This window comes from Tetrahymena thermophila (genome assembly GCF_000189635.1).
Source record: "Tetrahymena thermophila SB210 genomic scaffold scf_8254406, whole genome shotgun sequence".
Classification (NCBI taxonomy): domain Eukaryota; phylum Ciliophora; class Oligohymenophorea; order Hymenostomatida; family Tetrahymenidae; genus Tetrahymena; species Tetrahymena thermophila.
In genome coordinates, this window is record NW_002476188.1 from 334,975 (window position 1) to 356,893 (window position 21,919).

The 21,919-nt window shown below is 22.8% G+C and overlaps 5 protein-coding genes across 5 annotated transcripts; all 5 read right to left on the minus strand. All coding sequences in view use genetic code 6, as the record gives it.

Annotated features, from left to right (window-relative positions):
* Window positions 1-529: 529 nt before the first annotated feature.
* TTHERM_00245490 (MORN motif protein) lies at window positions 530-3,942 on the minus strand (the record flags this gene model as incomplete). The annotated part of the gene is made up of 3 exons (XM_001023778.3): window positions 1,349-3,942; window positions 999-1,075; window positions 530-942 (listed from the first exon to the last, which is right to left on the minus strand). Exons 1-3 carry the CDS (start codon window positions 3,913-3,915, stop codon window positions 530-532), a joined length of 3,057 nt encoding a protein of 1,018 aa, XP_001023778.2. The 5' UTR covers window positions 3,916-3,942.
* A 1,165-nt stretch (window positions 3,943-5,107) lies between these two features.
* On the minus strand, window positions 5,108-6,547 carry TTHERM_000245499 (F-box protein, putative). The gene is made up of 3 exons (XM_012799933.1): window positions 5,848-6,547; window positions 5,478-5,669; window positions 5,108-5,419 (listed from the first exon to the last, which is right to left on the minus strand). The coding sequence occupies exons 1-3, from the start codon at window positions 6,534-6,536 to the stop codon at window positions 5,404-5,406; spliced, it is 897 nt and encodes a 298-aa protein (XP_012655387.1). The 5' UTR covers window positions 6,537-6,547; the 3' UTR covers window positions 5,108-5,403.
* Window positions 6,548-7,268: 721 nt separating this feature from the next.
* TTHERM_00245500 (F-box protein) lies at window positions 7,269-10,976 on the minus strand (the record flags this gene model as incomplete). The annotated part of the gene is made up of 1 exon (XM_001023779.2): window positions 7,269-10,976. One exon carries the CDS (start codon window positions 10,974-10,976, stop codon window positions 7,269-7,271), a length of 3,708 nt encoding a protein of 1,235 aa, XP_001023779.2.
* A 1,106-nt stretch (window positions 10,977-12,082) lies between these two features.
* Window positions 12,083-14,202, minus strand: TTHERM_00245510 (hypothetical protein; the record flags this gene model as incomplete). The annotated part of the gene is made up of 2 exons (XM_001023780.1): window positions 12,083-13,820; window positions 14,060-14,202. The coding sequence occupies 2 exons, from the start codon at window positions 14,200-14,202 to the stop codon at window positions 12,083-12,085; spliced, it is 1,881 nt and encodes a 626-aa protein (XP_001023780.1).
* Window positions 14,203-18,666: 4,464 nt separating this feature from the next.
* On the minus strand, window positions 18,667-20,631 carry TTHERM_00245520 (hypothetical protein; the record flags this gene model as incomplete). The annotated part of the gene is made up of 2 exons (XM_001023781.3): window positions 18,667-18,807; window positions 19,135-20,631. 2 exons carry the CDS (start codon window positions 20,629-20,631, stop codon window positions 18,667-18,669), a joined length of 1,638 nt encoding a protein of 545 aa, XP_001023781.3.
* Between the last annotated feature and the right edge of the window lie 1,288 nt (window positions 20,632-21,919).

Consider the following 21,919-nt stretch of genomic DNA (forward strand, 5'->3'; position numbering starts at 1 on the left):
TATCATTTAAAGTTTTAATATATAATAGATTCTGATAGATATTAATCAATTTTCATATCAAAAACACAAGATTTATTTCTTTTGATTTTTTGTAATTAATCTCAAAATCTGATAAATTATATCATCTCGATCAAAATAAATATATAAATTTATAAATTAACCAGAATTAAACAAATTTATTTACTTTTACATTAATTTTTTTAATCCAAATACATCAAAATAAAATTAGATTAATTTTTTTTAATTCTGTCATATAAAATACTATTTGAAAAAAAGCTTAAAATGGTAGCTAAGTAATCAGAATAATATAAAAAAATTGATTGTTTTTTTACAGACGTATGATCGACCACTTATATATTTTTTCAAAATTGAACTTTTTTTCAAATAAATTTATTTATTTATCTACAAAAAACCAAGTAAAATTTAATGATAAATAATTACAAATAATTAATTAATAAATAAATACATATTTACATTAAAATAAAACCAAATATTAAGAGATTTATTTTTTTATTTTTTTTCTATTCTTTCATCTAACAATAAATTTATTAAAATCTGAATCATTTTATTGAATTTTTTTACCATTCTTCCAAATTCCTTGAACAGTTATGCCTTTAGAGTTAGTGTACAAGCCTGCACCATCTTATACACCATTTTCCCAATGTCCTACATATTTTCTTCCATCACTCCATATAAATGTTCCAAAACCATGCTTTTTACCATTTTTATATTCACCTTCGTATTTTGAGCCATCTATTTTGAAATATGTGCAAGCACCATTTGCTTGATCTTTTACCCAGCTACCTGATAAAGTAGAACCATCAAAATATTTAAATGTTCCACTTCCTTACTTAACACCGTTTTAAAACTCTCCTTCAAATATATCCCCATTAGGATAATATTAAATGCCATTACCATTAGGTAAATCATTGCTCCACTAACCTTTATTTTCAGAATTTAAAGCTAATTATTAAGAAAAAAAATATTTTTATTGATACCTTCATATCTTTTTCCTCCAAACTAATAAAGAACCCCATAACCTTACTTTTTATTACCTTCGAACTAGCCTTCATACCTTTTTATATTAAACAAATTACAGAAATTGTATTTTTTTCTACATTTTCTTATTTTAACTGAAATTTAAATTTCAATTTTTATCAATTAGAATAGACTGAAATTACAAAATTTAAACTTGACCATTAAATATGAAAAAGAAAAAAATTATATGTAGACTTATTAATTTCTTAATAGCATTCAAATTGAATTCAAATAATCTACTTTTTGGTTTGTTACTTACTTTAACAAAATATTAAATGAATATGATAATATGAATGAATGAAATTATTACACTATGTCATTCCTACAAACTAATCGACCATTTCCATGCTTTAAATTAGATTTCCATTGTCCTTCGTAGTAGGTTTAGTCTTTTTTAGAATATTCAATTCCATTTCCTTCCCTCATAAAATTTACCCAGTCACCTATGTAAACATTTTCTGATTTGATGTTTTGCTGCATTCCCAAATTTATTGATTTAGGTTTGACATTTTCAAATTTGTATGGACCAAATTTTTTTAATGCTCTGGTAACATGCTGCATTTAAGAGCACCATTGAGGTAACTCTTCTAATCTTTTATGACCAGGAATACCTTTTTCAACCATGTGGTTATTGTTACTGTTAATGACTAATAAACTTTTTGCTGTCCTATTAATGAATTTTTGTAAGGGAGATTAAGAATTTCTATTAGCAGATGTTGTTTATTCCTAAGTACCTTTTTTATCAGGAGTACTGAATTGGTTTACTTTTCTACTTGACACATTTTAAGGCGTAGTTGATCTAGCTTGGGTAGCAACAATATTGTTGGAAGTCAACTTTAAAAGTAGATCATACAAGAGATTATTAGATTACTCTAAACAGTCTTTAAAAATATCTTACAAATCAACATAATAATCATAAACTATATCATCTAATTCTGATAATTACTTTTTCCTACAATTATCATTTATAGTTTGATGTTCAAGAAACTTTTCAGGCGATTTCTAGAAATTAAATAACTTTAAAAAATCTTTATTTGTTAGTGAAAAATAATCTTTTTATTGTAATTTTTATAGCTTTTCTAAGTAATAATTGTATTCTTCATCATAAGAAGAAATATATGAAAGTATATTCTTCTCTTTATCTTCAACAAGCTTTTGAATTTGTAGGAAAGTGCTATCCAAATGTTTTTTGATCTCTTAATAAAGCTAGTTCTATCTTTGCATACACAAATACAATAATTCCTTGTGATTAATTTTGTTAGCATCTTTCTCTTTTTTATCTTGTTCTTACTCTGATTTTCCAAGAATCTTGCTAGATTGCAAAATCTTATACCTATATTCCTACAGCCTCATTAGCTAATGTATATGTTTAGAATGCAATTTATTGCAAAAGCCACAGCATAATCTATACTATGCCTCACAGTAAGGATCCACACAAACCATAATAATCTTTTCTCCATCATGTTCTTTTATCTAACATTTAATTTATATATCATTTAAAATATCTTATTTATCTGTTTCATCTATTTGATCAATTTATTCCTTTCTTTTTTATTAATTTATCTTTTGATCTCTTTGTTACTAAACTTAGCTCTTATTATCTTTATCTTGTGTTTTATCTAAATTTAATTTCTTATTGCTTTTATTCTCATTAACCACCTGTCCATTTTAATTCCCTTCTTTCATTTGTTTCTGAGTCTTATTTTAGTTATTGTTTTCTATTCTTGGACTAAAAGTGTATAAGTTTTACATATTTGTATTCTGTAAGTTTTTACATTATAAATCTGAGTCACTACTCTTCTTTCTTTCTAAGTTTTCTGATTAGCTGTTATATTCAGAAACGACTAGTTCATTGCTTAGTCTGTAATTATAAAGAGGCATTCTATTTTTGTTTTCATTATTAGGATATTTCTCATCTAAAGGACAAGTTCTCATTTTTATAAGCTTTTAGAATTAATTATCATATTCCTCATACTGATTTTGATTTTGGTATTATCTTTGCTATCCTTGTTACTTATTTAAAAAGGGGAACTACTTATTATTATCTTAGTCAAATGTGCTTATTTAATTATTCTCTAATTAATCTTAAGAAACATGCACTCTTTCAGTGACACTATCCACATTCCTAATAGAATCTCTTGCATAAAGTTATGACTGGCTTATTAAAGTGATGCCTCCACTACCTCTTCTTTATTGATCTTCTAGCATGTCATCATACTCTTATGAAACATTCTTAAATTAAAATGGTGAATAAATTCTATCAGAATTTCCATAATTGTAATAATTCTAACTGTTTTTCGAACCGTTATAGTAATCATTTTACTATTTACTCATTTACTAATTTTATTATTTATTTCTATGCGGCGATTGGTCACCAAACGAAATATTTTCATCATCTTCTTCAAGCACATCTGTATGATTTACTGATTTTCCTGCATAATTATTTTCATTCTAATTTTAACCCTAAAAATCAGCTTTTTAATTGTTTGGATTGTTATTATGACTATTTATGCTTGAGTTTGATAAAGGATTTGGTACACTATTTGTGTTGCATTCAATAACGAGTTTATCGCCATGAATATATTTGTTTGTCCCATATTCAGCAAACTAATAACTTTGCTAATAATTCTCTTTGATAAATTAATTTTATTTATTTTTACTTTCGTTTGCCATTTATTAACTGTAAATTTATTCCTCATGAGGTGATAAAGAATTTACTCCCATATTTGTTTGTTCAATTTATTGATTCATTTCTTACTCGTGATTATACATTCCTGTGAACTATTCATTATTTTAATAAACATCTTTTTCAGAATCGAATTGTTTGATTTTTAAAGAGTCCAAGCTAAACCTGCGACTGTCTTCACCTTTTTCCATTTATCTCTTTTCAATTTGGTTCTTTTATCTCAGAATTACCTTTTAATTTATAATGATAAATTCAAAAGCAAATCAATTATAATTAGACCTATTTTGCAGTTAAATTATTTTTATTCAATCAAAAAAGTGATTTCCTACCAAACAAACAACATATACAATTTCATTAAATATTAATTTGCTAAATATTTTATTGTGCATGAATTCAACCCTTTTATCCTTATTCTAAAAAATAATCAATTAAATCCAAAATAAACATCAACATATTTAGATATTATTTGATAATTTTAAATATTCTTAATTACAATTAAATTAAAATAATTATTTTATTTTAAAAAAAAGAATTTATATTAAATATTTTTAGATATAATTCTTAATCTTTTATAAAGCAATTTTTTGAATTAAGCTTTGATATATAATTAATTAATTAATTCTTAATAAAATAAAAAAATTATTATTTTCAAAAGTAAAATAAAATAATTTTAAAATAAAACGATTATATTTTTTATTTTTGAAATAGGATTATTTTTTTCTAAATATTTTGGTTTATATTTTTCCATTTTTTTTCTTTTGAAGAAGATATAATAAATAATTTATCTTTTAGTTAATAAATATTAATTATTATTCATTTATTTTTTATATCAAATTTTATTTCTAGAATTTGACTTTATGAAAAAGTTATTAAGAAATAATAATAGATACATTTTCTAGAATTATTAATTCAAAATGTATGTGATATTATATTAATTATTAATTTAACGATGTATCTATTATATTATTTATCATTCTTCCTAACTTATTTGCATTTATCATAACATAAAACAATACTTTATTGCTAAATTTTTTATTTTTTTTAAATTGTAACTTTTAACTCACAATTCTCATTTGGAAAAAATGAAGCTTATAAAATGTATTTATTAAAAACATATAAAAATAATTAAAATATTTTTTACAACAAATCATAATGTTATTTAAATTAGTCTCAAATTTTAATATCTTATCTTAAGTTTTAAAAATTTGGAGCAATATTAGGAAGAAAAAAGCTTTATTTTGCATACAATTTTATTAAAATCTTGATAGTAAAATTATTTTGAAAAATTTCTACTTAGTTAATATGATGTTTATTGTAGTAAAATTTTTATTTTAGAAAATATTTTTCTTATAAATTTAATAATTTTGAATGAAGAATAGCTTTAAATCGTCTTAATATTTTATCAAATCTATTTTTATTTTTTATAAATAAAAGTGGTATATATAACTATCTAACTACATAATTTTTAACTTATTTAGTGAATTACCCATAATTAATGCTTGATAAATAGTAGAGAGATAGGTAAATGAAGTAGAATTTTTATAACCTTAGATTCTACTGTGTACTTTAAAGCTATTTTAGTAAGTAAATAAGTATATTTTCTTTAATTTTATTTAGCATATTTTATTCAGGTTTTTTTACTACTTAAGCTTTTAATAGAGTTAAGCAAGTAAATAGCTTCAATCTTAAATTCCTCTTTAAAATTATTTAAAATATTAATGCTTTATTTGTATTTAAAAACATCTAATTTTACTCATCTTCACCAAAGAGGTCGTCTTCTCCAAAGATGTCATCTACTTCCTTTTATTCTTTTTTATCTTCATCACTTTCATCTTCTCCTTCTCCGTAGAATTAATCTTCTTCGTAATTGTCTTCAATATATTAATCTTCATCTTCTAATTTGAAGTCTTCTGGTAAATTATCCCTATCTATACCTTCCTTTTTCCTAAAATTCAACAAAAATGGTTAATGATTTGAATGAAAATTATGTATGCAATTTAAGCTAGTCATATTTGATTTTAACATCAATAAATGATAGACTTTATCACAAAATATATTCAAAATCTTCAAAATGAATATATAAAGTTTTTTTATTTTAAAAGATAACAAATTGATATAATTACCATTTTGCTAACTCATCACTTGTCCAACAAAATCCGCATTCTTTGCATATATATTAAATTACAATATTTTTTTCTTCCTTTCCTGCTTTGTAGTAATAAACTACTTCTGAGTCTATTTTGCAATTTCTGCAATACATTTATTTTCTTGGCATAGAAGGATCTTAACCCAATGCTCTATTTTTAATATCTGCAGCCTCTGATTGGAGAATTTATGTCTTTTTAATAACTTGGTCATCTCTCACTCCTTTTAAATTGATGACACATCTTCTTTCACCGCAACTAGAGCAACTGAAAATCATTACATTTTATTCTTATGTGCTGGCACGCTAAGGAATACATAGCTTGCCGCAGTCTTTACAAAATCTAAAACCATTACAGTTTTCTACTTCACTTTCTCCTGACATTTGCTTTGTGATATTAATTTAACTAACTAAAAATTCTATTTAAGCTAAGTGCTATATTTATTTACAAATAATTGTATTGAATTATAAATTAATTAATTAAGTAATTAATATTGCTTTTTATAGATACTCCTTTATAAATATTTAGTTATTTATGTTTATATGAATGACTTTCTTTTTTGTATGATATTTAAATCTAATTATGAATTTCTAAGATATGATTTAGCTTGCTGCTTTTTATTCAATTAAACAAAATCTATCATTTATTTATTTAATTATTTCACACATTTATTTCCTAATTAATAAAATTAACAAAAACCCGCTATTTTTATTCTATTAAAGATGTGTCTAGATAGATATATAAAATAAATAAATACTCATTTTCCAGCTACTTTTCAGTTAATTTCTTATAAAAATTTGTAATTCAAACAGTATTTATAATTTATATAAAATGTTCTTTAGATAAATTATTATTATAAATTAAGCAATAAAATATATTTAATTTATTTTACACAAAAAAATATCAAAAAATAAACACTCAATTGAAAATTTGAAAATAATTCTTTTTTTAAATATCTTGTTATTAATTAAAAGTTTAAGAAAACCATTTAATTTTATTAATAGTGATAGTAGTATTTAGTAGGTATATTTAAATTATATATTTTATATTCATTAATATTTAATTAAATTTATTTTATAATTTATTCAATTTTTGACTAATTTTTGACTCTAAGTTATTCATTTAATCAAATGAAAACGTAATTTTTTACTTTTCAAATTTATTTTTTTCAATCTTTCAAATCTTTTGCAGTTTTTTTATTAAATACTTTCAATATAATGGTGATAAATAAGCATCATTTGCTTTTGTTAATCTTTTAATCTGCAAAAACTATATAAAATCATTATTTGCTATATCTTGGTTAAATAATACCTTAAACCTTAAAACCTTTTTTAATTGTTTTGTTAAGAAAATTGATAAAAGTAGTTTTTTTATATTGATTGAATGATTTATATTAAAATTCAAATCTATTTATTTATCTTATCTCCTATCTAATAATGAATAGTGTAATAATATCTTATTGAATCTACATATTAAATAATGTGAGGATAATGCTATTATAGCTTTTTATACAATGCTACAATTCCTAATAAAAGATCTGTGATTTTAAAAACAACTTCTCCATACTAAGTTAAAATTTGTTTTGAATACATTATTTTTGAATTTTGTTTTAATAATCTTTAAATTTTTTCAAATTAATTGTAATCAAAAGTGCAAATAAACCAAAGTAAATCTTTTTTTTAATTCACTGCATCATGCAAGATACTTAGCTTATTCATGTTTTCTCCCAGAAATAATTTGCTATAATACCTTTTTCTCATAGCTTGCATTCTTGAATTGTCTTCATATACTTGTATAGCATTTGTTGCTATATTTGTATTGAGTAAACCAGAGTTACTGCTATTAAATATTTTACCTGAATAGTTGCTACATGTGTTGTCATTAATTCTATTGCTTTTTTTTTCTATTTAATTTATCATGTTTTGTAAGCCTAATGATTCTCCACTTAAATTATGATGATTGATTTTCTTTTATTTTTATTGAAATAAAATGTTGTTAAAAGTATATATTTTGTTTTGATAAAGAAAGAGGCGGAAACACTCAAGAGTTATTTTTAAGCAAGGAGGCTGAAAACTTAAAAACAAAGGCTGCTACAACTATTGTATCGAAAAACTACACATTGGTCCAAATAATTAATAAATATCTTATGTTTTTGAATTTAATACTTTGTATATCATTTAAATATCATATTTTTTCTTTATTTCTTCAGACTTTTAAGTATCTATCAATAATTAATTTCTGTGTCTCTCTTAAATCACATTTAAGGCATATTTATTCCACGATTTACTTACTTGTCTTGTAAAGCTTAAGTCAGCAACACTCAGGAATCGTGTTATCATATTCCACAGCTCTAAATTCATCTCAACAGGTTTACTTTCTACTAATTTATTCCACACATACTTCTAAGATGGTGAGCTGCAAGTACTTGCTGATTTTTAATTGTAGTAGGATTATCTATCTTTAATTACAACTATACAATTCTTGCCTGTTTCTTTTGTTTATTACTTGCTTTTCATATCAGAGGAAGATTATTTCTTCTAATTTGCACTCCTCAATCTAGCAGAGTACATTCTATCTTTTCTCTCTGTCTATAATCCTTAAATATTTTCCATGTCAAATTCTTTTTATTTTAACTCAGATATAAATCCTGGTATTTCTTCTTTTGCTTTTGCTATCAAAAAAGGGTTTATCCTATTTATTCTGCTCTTGATGTTTGCAATATTCTTTTCTACTTCATTACAAACCTTTTAAGAGACAACATCACTTCTACTTTTATCATACGAAGAATGTATAATTCTACTGCGCTTAGGCTCATCTTTAATACATTCTAACTGAGATAAAGCAGACTAATTTTTAGCTCTTGTAGGGCTATTAGCTGTAGAAGAAAAATAAATTCTTGTATCTAGTTTTTCGATGCTACTTTAATTTGAAGCTTCTATCCTTTATATTTTTTGATTAGTTTTTTATTGTCTCACTATTTATCTTTCAAATTATGTATCATACTTTCTAGTCAAGCTATGGCTGTAATCGTTATTTCCATTTGAATGAATAGTATTTACTTTTGAGGTATTGCCATCAAATTCTTCATTTTTTAATATGTAAATGCTATTCTATATGTTTTAAAACTAGTTTTTTAAATCACATTATTCTACAAATTCATAATAATTAGATTTAAACATGTTTTCATTTAAATTTTCATATTAGTTTAAAGCAGATCCTTTATTTCTCTGTGGAGTTGTCTAACTAATTTAACCACGAAAGAAACTTAAAAGAGAGTTTTTTCTAATATTTTTATTAATTTAATCAGTTGTAGAACTATTTTTTTACTCATTTAAGTTCTATTCTTGAAGCATGTAATGATTTTATAGATTATTTTTGATTTTATCAGAGTTTATTTGTTGGACATGTGACTCACTTAAATTTAAAAAAGAATTAAAATTTAATATCTAGTTACTTTTATTGATATTTTCATTCTTTCTTTCAGTTAAAGATTATTCTATTAATTGCAGCTGCTAATCTTGCTGCTTTCTAATATCTTCAAGGTAGATTAATATATTATCTTATTTTTATTTAAATAACTGAATTTGATTATTCTTTTAAACAGATTTTGGAGTCAATAAATGCCTTTAATTCAGTACATTTAAAGGAGATATTTCCTCTTCTTCAGATGAAGAAGAAGTCAATTCATTTTTAATTTTATTAAGATTTAATTTTATCTCTTCTTAACTCTCTTTTTATTCTTGTTAAACTTAAATTTGATGATTTTTATAATATGAATTTTAAAAGGAGCTATTAATATCTGTCTTATTTTCATTACTTATAGAATTTAATTAATCATTTTTATTCTCTGAAAGGAATTATTCCTTTTTACTATCTGAATTTACTTTTTCTTTTTTATAGTCAGAGTGTGCTTAGATTTAATATTTCTGAGGGCTGTATCTTATTTATTATAGTTTTTTAGTATTTTGTATCCTTTATAAAATTTAATTTTTCTTTTATTTCTAAATATGTTGAAAAGGTGAGAGTTAAGTAGGTTATTATGCTTATTGATATTTTTAACTAAAATTGTGCTATTCATTGATTAAATAATTAGTTTGTTATATGAGCTTATCTTAAAAAAATGTCTTATTTTAATATTACTAAATGTTTTGTAATTAATTATCATCTGAATTGTTATTATTTTTTTAATTGTTGATTACTAACAAATTTTGAAATAGTTAATCACCATCATCATTGATATTTCTTTGTTTTCTATAACTATTATTTGCACTTTTAGTTCTTTATGATTTTTCAGTAGTACTAATTGCACTAGTAGTACTTTAAAGCTACTTAAATTATATTTGTGATGAAACTTCTTAAAATATTTAATGCTGGTGGTATTTCTAATCTTGATTTTCAATTCCTTATTTTTCACTCTCTAAAATTTCATTATTTTTTATAATAACATCTTAGAAATCTTCCTTTTGCTCCTTTAAAAATCCTAATTATTAGTAAAGGCACTATCTAAAAGATTATTATTCATTATAAACATTTTGCATCTTTTGTGGACTTTGTGAATTGGAAGAGTCAAAAACTAAAATAGGTATCTGCATATTACTCCTGTTTTATAATTCTTTAGATCCTTCCTCTAGATTAGCAGGAGTATTCGCTCTAACTACTTTACAGTTTTTCATTCTCTTATAGAAGATAGCTGGGCTGTTTAGAGGCATCATGTTTCGCAAGTAGCAAGATTAAAATTTTATTTCTTGTTGCTGCTCCTTTTCAATTTTTTAATTTTTTGGGCTTTTTTGTAAATTTGAACCAAGCACATCTTTAGAAAAGAGTTGAACTTTGTCTTATTTTTGATCTTAAAATTTGTAATATTTTATTGGCAAAGAACTCCCAATCATAAGTTTTTCTTTGCTGTTTCTATGAGATTAAATACTTTTACTATCTGGTAAATTTATATATTCTCTTGATGAGTTAATCAAAGAATGCTGCAAAAGGCTTTTTGAGTAACTATCATCAGCTTTATTATCCTAAAGATCAAAGATATGGAAATTTTAATTTACAAAAATCTAATCTTTTATGGGAGTTTAATGATTAAAATTCTTAGATTTATGTCCCATTTATTGTTTCAACTATATTGTTTTAATTCCTTTTCGCGGAGCTGATTATGACTAAGCTCTCCTTTTATATAAACCTTAGTCAATTAAAAGATTATAATTATGATTGTTCATTTTAATAGTCTTTATTTGGAAATATAACAAAACTCTTTGTATATATTTTGATTTATTTTATTAATTTGTTTGCTTATATCTAATTAGAATATAACCATTAATTTATTCAATTTATCTAAGTATTCATATATTAAATATCTTCGAGTCTATGTTAACTATCATCTAATTTTGCCAAATTATATAATAAATAAATTTTGATCATTAATTATTAAGCAATAAATATGATTAAAAACTTCAATCATATTAATAAATAAATAAATATTTACAGACTTTAATCTTTAAGTTTGTATAATTCAATTAATTACAAGTAAAATTAAATTGCTCTATTTGATGCTAAATAGCTTTTATTAAATAAAAAATAAGCAATTATCAATTAATTTCATAAATTAAAAATTAAAAAATAAACTTTTGATAGTATTTAAAATTTTTTGAAACAAAATATTTGTATTTATTAATATTTTAGTCATGATTTAAAATAATAATAAGAATTTCCAGCCAGATGACACAGACTTAGATATGATATATAATTAAGAATCAAAAAATAAAATGATTAATCTTTTATTTAATAATAAAATAATGAGACAAAATAATCTTTTTGATAAATTTATTAAATATAATTTTTAAAAATCCAATCAAAATAATTTAAAAATTAAATGTGATTCTTTTTAGATAGTTTTCGTTATCTTTTTATAAAAAAATTTTTTAGAGATTTAAAATTATGTTATTTATTTATTTTGATTTTATTGAGTATGATTATATTTTTTTTCTAAAAAAATTAAATATGATAGTTTAAAATTTTATATTTTAAGTAAGTTAAATATTAAGCAAAAATAATTTTTTACTTTATTAAGCTGAAATGATTTAAAAAATTAATTTTTGTTATTTTTATTTGACATTTAAACACATTTTTAAAAATGGAATTTTATATAATTAATAATACTTCATCAATTTATATAAACAAATTTTATATTTTTATTTATTTATTTTTTAATAGTTCATTGTTCACTGAAGGTAAGTAACTTCTTGACTAAAGGTTGTTAGAATGTTGAGTTAGTACTTACACATGAGCTATTTCTGTATAAGCAGCTATTAGATAATAAGCAAGAAGTCTTATTTAATCTTTGGCATTAATCAATATTTTGGGTATTATTTCTTGTTTGGTTTTTATTGCCAATATTCTATTCTAAAGTATAATTAAAGTTATGGGTATGATTTCTTCCAGAAGTGCTGTTACCTAATGTTAAGTTAAATGATAAGGTTTCATTGCTTGTACTATTTCTTTAGTCAGTGCTGTTATGGAAGGTATGGTTTCTGTGTCCAGTACTATTATGGTGAGTATGATTACCAGTAGTGTTATGGAAAGTGTGATTTCTATTTCCAGTGCTGTTATGGTGAGTATGGTTACCAGTTGTATTATGGAAATTATGGTTTCTATTCCAAGTACTGTTATGATGAGTGTGATTTCCAGTGGTGTTATGGAAAGTGTGATTTCTATTTCCAGTGCTGTTATGGTGAGTATGGTTACCAGTTGTATTATGGAAAGTATGGTTTCTATTCCAAGTACTGTTATGATGAGTGTGATTTCCAGTGGTGTTATGGAAAGTGTGATTTCTATTTCCAGTGCTGTTATGGTGAGTATGGTTACCAGTGGTATTATGGAAAGTATGGTTTCTATTCCAAGTACTGTTATGATGAGTGTGATTTCCAGTGGTGTTATGGAAAGTGTGATTTCTATTTCCAGTGCTGTTATGGTGAGTATGGTTACCTGTGGTATTATGGAAAGTATGGTTTCTATTCCAAGTACTGTTATGGTGAGTGTGATTTCCAGTAGTGTTATGGAAAGTGTGATTTCTGTGACCAGTACTGTTATGAGAAGTGTGGTTAGTGCTATTTTGATAAATCTAGAAACTCTTCAATTTATATGAAATAGTTGAATTAGTTGAGTTTGTTGAATTATTTATCTAGAGAACTGGGACAAAATCAAATCTAGTTGAGTTCACTGTACCATTAGAGGGAATTGTGTAATTAGAGGTTGAATTTGTTAAAATAGTAAAGTTAACAGGAACTGTAGAGTTGGTAGGAACAGTAGAGTTGGTGGGAATTGTAGAGTTTGTAGGAATAGTAGAGTTGGTAGGTACTGTAGAGTTGGTGGGAACTGTAGAGTTGGTAGGAACTGTAGAATTAGTGGGAACAGTAGAGTTTGTAGGAACTGTAGAGTTAGTGGGAACAGTAGAGTTGGTAGGTACTGTAGAGTTGGTGGGAACTGTAGAGTTGGTAGGAACTGTAGAGTTAGTGGGAACAGTAGAGTTGGTAGGTACAGTGGAGTTGGTAGGAACAGTAGAGTTTGTAGGAACAGTAGAGTTGGTAGGAACTGTAGAATTAGTGGGAACAGTAGAGTTGGTAGGTACTGTGGAGTTGGTAGGAACAGTAGAGTTTGTAGGAACAGTAGAGTTGGTAGGAACTGTAGAATTAGTGGGAACAGTAGAGTTGGTAGGTACTGTAGAGTTAGTGGGAACAGTAGAGTTGGTGGGAACAGTAGAGTTAGTAGGAACTGTAGAATTTGAAGTTGAATTAGAAGGAATTGTACTGTTAGTAGTGCTATTTGTTGAATCAGTGAAATTCATGAATATATCTTCGAAGATAGGTTGAGGTTCAATTACATTTTCGACGAAATTACAGACTTAATTAACAAAATTCCATTTACATGATTTTTGATTTTAACATTCATTTGAACTAATTTATATTTACATAAATAAATAAATATTTATAAAATTAAATATCAGAAAAATAAAAATATTTATGATAAGCATGATGAATAATAGCTAAGTTTAATTAGATATAAAAATATAGTAATTATTTAGTTTATGAAAAGTATATATGATATTTTAGTTTTTCATAAAGAAAAAAATGTCTAAAGGACAGCGAGAAAATTTTGATAAATTTAAAAAAATAAAATGAATGAGTATCTTTACGTTTTCAAAAGAGAACATGCAATTTTGTGGTCAAAATTCAAAGGAGAGTTTTTAGATAACAACTAACCGATCATGCTAGTCATAGTGGATTCCCAGGCGCTGACTGCAGCTACCAAGGCAAAAAGAGCGACGATTATTTTCATTGACTTTTATTTTTACTTATAATATTTTTTAATTAATATTTTTTTATAGAAAAAGTGAAAGCTTCTTTTGAATTTAATACCAATAAGCAAGCAAACTATCTAGAGAAAGAATAAAAGAGATGATTTTGTAAAATTAAAAAGAACTAATTAATTTATTGTTAGGCGTAATAAGATTTGATAAAAAATTTAATAATTAAATCCTATACGCATATAGTTTTATTAATATTATATATTATAATGTAAATTGGATAATAATTGATAATCCGTCAGCAGCAAATGAGCAAATAAAAACCCGAATTAAATTCAGTTTTCAAAATAAATTTGGTAAACATAATTAATTGTATTTCAGTCTTATTCAAAAAACTTTTTATATTAAATTAAAATTCTGTCCTTCAGTTAATTCTTTTGATTTAGAAGTGAAGTTTGTTTTTAAATTCAATTTATTCGGTTTTAATCAGTTTTTTCGTAAATGAATTTTATTTTTTAATGTTTGTTTTTTAAAAACATTACTTTTATAAATTTCTTTGGCTATTTAATAGCTTTTGAAATTAATTTGATTGCTCACTTTCTATTATTTTTTCAATAACTAAATAATATTGACAATAGGCAGAGATTAGGTGCCTTATAAATCAGATTGTCTAGGTGAATTCCAACCTAAATTTTCAAATTACAACTATTTGCATCAACTTATACAGCTTAAAATTTATAAAGCGTTTTCCATTTAATACTCACATTAGATAAAATACATGCCTTTTTCATAGAAATTTAGCTTTAAAACAATAAATATTTAGGCTAAAATTATTAGATTTCTAATAAAGAATAATTTGGCCACATATCAAAAAAAATGCCTGATCTAATTAGAAATTGAATCTATAACACAAGTATTATTTTTATATCAAAAACAAGAGTAAATTTATGAATGGGTTTAATTAAGAAAAATGGGTTAGATTTTTTTGATAAAGGAATCGCATTATTTTTAAATAAAAGAATAGGTGCTATATCGATTTAATTAAACTGAGTAACAAATTTATTTGATGTATTCAATGTTGAATAAAACCTTGTAATTATTTTTAAATTAATTTGTTTTATAATAATCAAATAAGTTTAGACATAATATTGAATTTCATTAAATTTTAATTTATAAATTTTAATAATTAAATAGTTTTTAGAATAATTTTATTTTTTTCTAATGAAAAAAGAATTCTTGTAATTATTTTAAAAATAAAATCAAGGTTTAAAATATTTTTAGAAATAAATGAATATTTTCAGAATAATATTTTTCTTTTCATAAGAAATATTCAATTCAAGAGATTTCTTTTATAAAAAGAAAAATCTTATCGAAGTGATAGATTATTTACTGAAATAAATTGATAATAATAGAAATTAACACCAGTAAGATCTTAATTTCTGTTGAGTGTAAATAAATTTTTATTACCTATTAAGCAATATTTTAAATCTTATGAGATACTTATCTATCTAGATATTTAGGAAGTATTATAAAAATTAAATAATTTGTTAGAATAGCGTTGCTGTTTATATCTTTTTTGTTTCTTTTACAAATAAATAATGTGCAAATTTTCAAATTATTGTTTATTTATAATTTATAAAAGATAAAAATATTTTCAATTTACTATTTTATATCTCTTTATCTTTGTTTTTTTTAGAAAAAATATTTAATTATTAGCTGAATTCATAAATATAAAGCGATATTTGAAATAGTTACTATTTAATGGGTATCTAGAAGAGAAATTAACAGAAGTAAATTTTTTATAAAAGAGATTCAATATAAAAACTTTCTAATGGCTCCTTCCTTTATTAATTTCAAATCATCCAAAATTTTTTCAAATTAAAAATCATATTTATAAAAAATATAATTAAAATTTCTTCAAATCTTTAGAGAGCCTTTATAAATATGCATTGCAAAGAAGAGAAAAATTCTTGTTAAAATTAGTTTTATTAAAAAATAAATTAAATTTAAGTAAATTATCTTATTTCATAACCTAAATTTTTTTTCTTTCTATTTTATAGATTTACTTTTTATCATTTTTTAATATGAAAAATTTATTAAAATATTTTTTTCCAGATTATTAGCATAAAAATAATCGAGTAGAAAATTTAAAAATATTATTGAAAGAATGAAATAGTCTTTTAGACTATTTAAATCTATTTTTAAAAAATACTAAAGATATTTAAAAAAGGATAAATAATATATATTATTAAATTTATTTTAAGGTCTTTTTTTATATTTCAGGTATTTTCTAAATTCTTCGAATTGAGTTTCCATTTATAAATTTTTTAAAAAGCGATTTCATTTATTAAAAACAAAAAAAACAAGAATCATTTTATTTTAAAAAAGTTATAAATATTAGATTAACAGTTATCATTTAATGTGAATAAAAAAACTTTATTATATAAAATATTGAATATTGGTATTTACAAATGGATTTTGAAATATTTTCATAAATTTGTCAAATTAAGTAAGAAGGTAAAACAAACAAACATATAAATTTTTTATAATTTTAACAAAACAACAATAAAATTATTTAATGCCTTTTATGTAAGACTATCCCATTTAAGTGAATTTATAATATCTTTTTTTAAAATAAATATTTTGTTTAATTATTCTTATACTCAATCCTATTCGTTTAATTTACACATAATAGAAGGGAGTAAAATATTAATGTATTTGGATTTTAAACAGTTATAATGACAACATAATCATTTTTAAGATCAGAGTTAGTTATATATGAAAAGACCCTACTTTATTTATATTTAGTAGTAAGCAGTTATATGCTTAATATTTTCTTTTATAAAAAAATGCAAATCCATAATTCATCTGTCAAAATTTTTAAATACCGATGTTTTCTTTTTTAATCATTTTTAAATTATGTAATTTATTGTATTTGATAATAAAAAAACTAGTTTTTATAAAAAAAGGATCTTTTCTTTTAACAAAAAACAATACATTAAATTTTTTTTTGAGTTCCCAAGCTCATATAGTTAAAGCATAAAATCATAATTACTTAATAATTTTACTAGTTTTATTTAATATGAGCACTTATTGTTTTTAGTTTATGTTGCATCATAGTTATAAATTTTTTATTTGTGATACGCAATATTGTTAACTTTATTAAGTAAAAAATCTAAATTATTCATTATAATGTATAGAGTATTTTTACATTTTATAAATATATGATAAAATAGAAATAATTTATTGACCTATTTCAATAATATCTCATCAAATTTTATATTCTTTCACATACTCACTCATCACATTATACAAATCATTAAACATTATATACTGTTTTTTATTAATTTTAAATAAATCAGATATTGAATTCTTTGCAAAATACAAATATTAAAGTGTTTCATAATTTTTTATTTTAAGTTATAAAAGAAAAATAAAAAACTTAATATTTTACTAAAACAATTTAACAAATTTAACTAGAATTATCTTTTAAAATTAATCAAATTTAAGCATTCTAAATTTAAAATATGTTATTTATAATTTTAAAGTAATTTAGAAAAATAAATTTTCCATTTTTAGATATTTTAATGAAGCCTGAATCAAGCAGTTTTTAAAATGAGATTTTAAAAATAATTCACATCGTTGTATAATTAACAAATAAACCAATTATATTTTTAAAGATTAACAAATAAAAGTAATTTTAGTTGTAAAAAAGAGATATTTATTGAAAAGTAAATTTTTATTAATATAAAATAAGTATTAATTTCATATGAAATATGACAGACTCTTTGTATAAAATAAAATAAATTTAATGTGTATTATTTATAACATTAAAATATGGAAATATTAATTAAATTATTAGTTTTCTATATATTTTTTATAATTTTGTTTTAATTAAATATTGTTTTATATTCAAAAATATTGAATTATTTATTATATTTATTTTATTGTTATTATTTATTGAATTTAGGATACAAATAAAAGTAAATATTTTTTTATAAAATCCCTTTGATAGCAAAAATCATTTTTGTTTTTCAAAGTTATTCATTCAATCTTCTGATAAAAATGATTAAGTTCACTAAGTTTTTATTTGCACAATTCTAATTTATAATCTATCAGAAAATTAATTAATTAGCTATCCTTTATTATTTTAGATTTAGTCTAAAACAATATATTTATGTTTTAAATAAAATATATTTTTTTACTACTGATAACTTAACTTACCAAAGTAAAAATAATATATTTTACTTAAATTATTAGAATATTCTAGGGATTAAATTGTGGTTAGTTGATTTACATTAGAATTACATATTGTTTTAATTAATTAGTAGTCAAATAATTCACATTTATTTAGAGGTTTTCTAGAATTCGAAATAAATAATTAATTGATAATTTTAAATTGATTTAAACTAGTTATTATTTTATTATATTTTGGCGATTGAGCGATTGTATTGAGTTACATTATAAATTATTCTTTTTCTCTATTTTAATTACCCTCATCTACAGAAGATTGCAGGAGTGCATTTGCTTTTTTTAGAAGAACCTGAGTTCTTTTATTTTGATGACAGATTCTTTTATTTCTAAGAAACCTTTAAATCCCAGTTATTTATCATTGGAGAACTGAACTCAAGCATTTTCTTTATTTAAAAAAAATTATTTAAAAATCATTACCAAATATTTTTGATATTTCAAATTATTTTCACTCAATAAAATAAGAAAATAAATTGTTAAATTTCTAGAATAAAATTATTTTTGCTAAAAATTAAAAAAACTTGATTATTTTGTGATAAATTTGTTAATAGCATAATTCCGCTTTGCTTGATTAACAAATTTAGAGGATATCAAAACAAAATTTTCAAGTTTAAAAGAAATTTTTCAGTTAAAAATTTGAATTAATTAATTTCAAAGACAATAATTAGACAACTAAAAGATATTTAAGAGAAACAAAAAAATAGATTAATTACCTTGATTCCTTAATAGTTTTTCTTGGAAGAGGAAATAGAAGAAGAAGTTATATCTCTCAGAGGAGTTCTATTTGTAGAAGATTGCTAGACTTATTGATTCCTAAAAGTATGATTGGTCTATGATGCGCTCTATAGCAGAGTTTATTAATAGATACTGTTGTTGTTTGAGTTTATAGAATTATTAATATTATTAATGCTGTTAAAATTAACATTTTTATTGCCTTCATCGTTATTATTTTCGTATAAATTTGAAAGGTTTTAAAATCCGTTTGTGGAATCAGAATACTGTGTTGTGTTTGGCTCAAAATCAACAATTGTTTCGAGCTAGTTTTTGAATTTTACAACATGTTCGCTTTATTCTGATTAATTATTTTAAGTTCCTACTTCTTTTGTGTTATGTTGTCTATAAATAATGGATTTTTCTTTGCTTTCGTTTGATGAAATTTAAGAAGCTAGATTAAAATCGAATTCTGTATTTTTTTGAGAGTAAAATACTTCGTCTTAATCCATTTACAGACATTCAAGAGATTGTTTGTGGTGGTTTTCGTTTGAGGGTGTCATCAAGTTTTACTCAAATACATTTTATCTTTTATTATTATGAGCACTCTTTTGATTGAAGCATTAGTGAATTTAATCATTTTCTTCAATATCAAATGCATCTTCATTCACATCAGCTTCCTTTTAAGAGAAAGCTTTTTGATAGTGGAATGGTGAAACTTCTTCTTTTTGTTGGCACTTGTTTTTTAAATCAGCATGCTAACTTTCACCTTCATTGTCATTCTCTTCTTGGATCTCGCTCTTTAATTAATCTTCTTCTGACAATTACCTGCTCACAAAATTGTTATTCATCTCTAGAACTTCGAATTATTAATGAGCCATTACTGGATTTTCTAGAGGGTCTCTATTCTCTTTGTCTTCATCCTCCATTGATTCACCGAAGTTTTCTTCAGTAATGTAAATATTGTCAAGAGAACTCTCAAAGCCAAACCTAGCTGCTATAGGTACTGCACAAGGGAATTGGCTAGTAATATTTCCTTAAAGACCATATTACTGAAGTTTGGAGGAAGTGCTTGTCTTTGTGAAACAATCCTAGAGAGTTTCATACAAAGAGTTACCGAGTACATCGAATTCTATGTCATAAGGAGACATCTTTTCTTTGTTCAAATGACTTTAATTATAGCTGAAGACAGCAGTGTTATTTACTAAGTTGTTGCTACAAGAAGAAGTCTTAACTTAAAACTATTAGTTTTATTGCAATGAAAGCTCTTATTCATCACAGATGAATTGATCTTCTTCGTCTAAACTTTTGTAATTGGAGTAATTTGAGTTAGAATTAGAAAACGTGTGAGAATTGTTGTTGCTCTCTACAGTGGATTTAAGGTGAGTGTTTCTGTTCTTCAATGCCACTATTTTCTTTTAAGGAGTCCTATGAAAATCGTTCTAAAAAGCATCATACACTTGCTAGAAGCTGAGACCGATAGTGTCTTCTCTGCTCATATTTGATTTGGTTTGTTGGTCAATTATTTGTTTTTTACCTAATTGAATTATCTATTGTTTTTTTTCTTTTATTTGAATTAATTACTAAAATTTGCTCTGATAATTAATTATTTTATCAGCCAATTTCAATTATTAAATCTATTGATTGATTCAAAGATAAATATCAGTTTAAAGTAAATTAAATAATCTTACACATTCTTTAAAGACCTCTATTAAAAACATAGTAGCCTGCCTTAATCAAAATATATAAAAATTGATTTATTTATTTATTAAAATTAATAATAACATTCATAATTTTTATTCATCTAGAAGATTTTGAACGTAACTTTCTATTTGAATTTGAATAAAACACAATAGATCCAATTTTTTCACTTTACATAGAAGTATTTGTTTATTTAACCGTCCAAAACATTCAAATTCAAAATTTTAAGAAAAGCAAATTGTTTGTGATTTTTCCCCCGCAAAATATCAATCATTCGCCTTTATTATTGCTTCATTCCAACGCGATATTTACAGATAAAATACTAGAAATTAACATTTTATGAAAGAAATAAATAAAACAGCTAAAATATTTTACAATTAAAACTAATAATTTTTATTTTTAATTTTTTATTTAATATTAAATTAAAAAAATTAGTCATTTCTTTCTAGTATTTGTCTACATAAAACATAATTTCTGTCTAGAATTAATTAGTGAAAACAACCCTTTTTTATTTGTCTAGCTAGTAATTTAAATTCAATTAAAAACATTTAGGATTTGTTTAAACAGATGAATTTATATTATGTTAACTGTTAATACTAATTATTTACTCTATTAGTATGCAGACAAAACTATTTTCTCTAAATAAATGAATAGTCTTATTACATAAATTAATATAAAAATAGTATTTATAAATTTAAATATTGAGTAAAAATTGATAGATTTTCTGATGAATTATAATTTAATTTAAAATAATCAATTGCAAAATATATTTAGAATAAATAGAGTAAAAACAAATTTATTGTCAAAAAAAGATTTTTTTTAACAACAACAACAAAAACTGGTTAAATTAATAAAAATTAAGTTTGCCTTTTTTTATATGCTTCTCATTATATTTTATATAAGATAATGTGAACTATCTAAATTTAAAAGTATATATATATTTTTCTATTTTCAAAAATTGTTTAAAAATTTATGTTAAAATATCTAAGAAACTAGTAAAAATTATTGTTAATAAAATATGTGAAAATAAACAGTGAATAAAATATAAATATTAGGTTTATGTACAGTAAAAATATATAAATGATA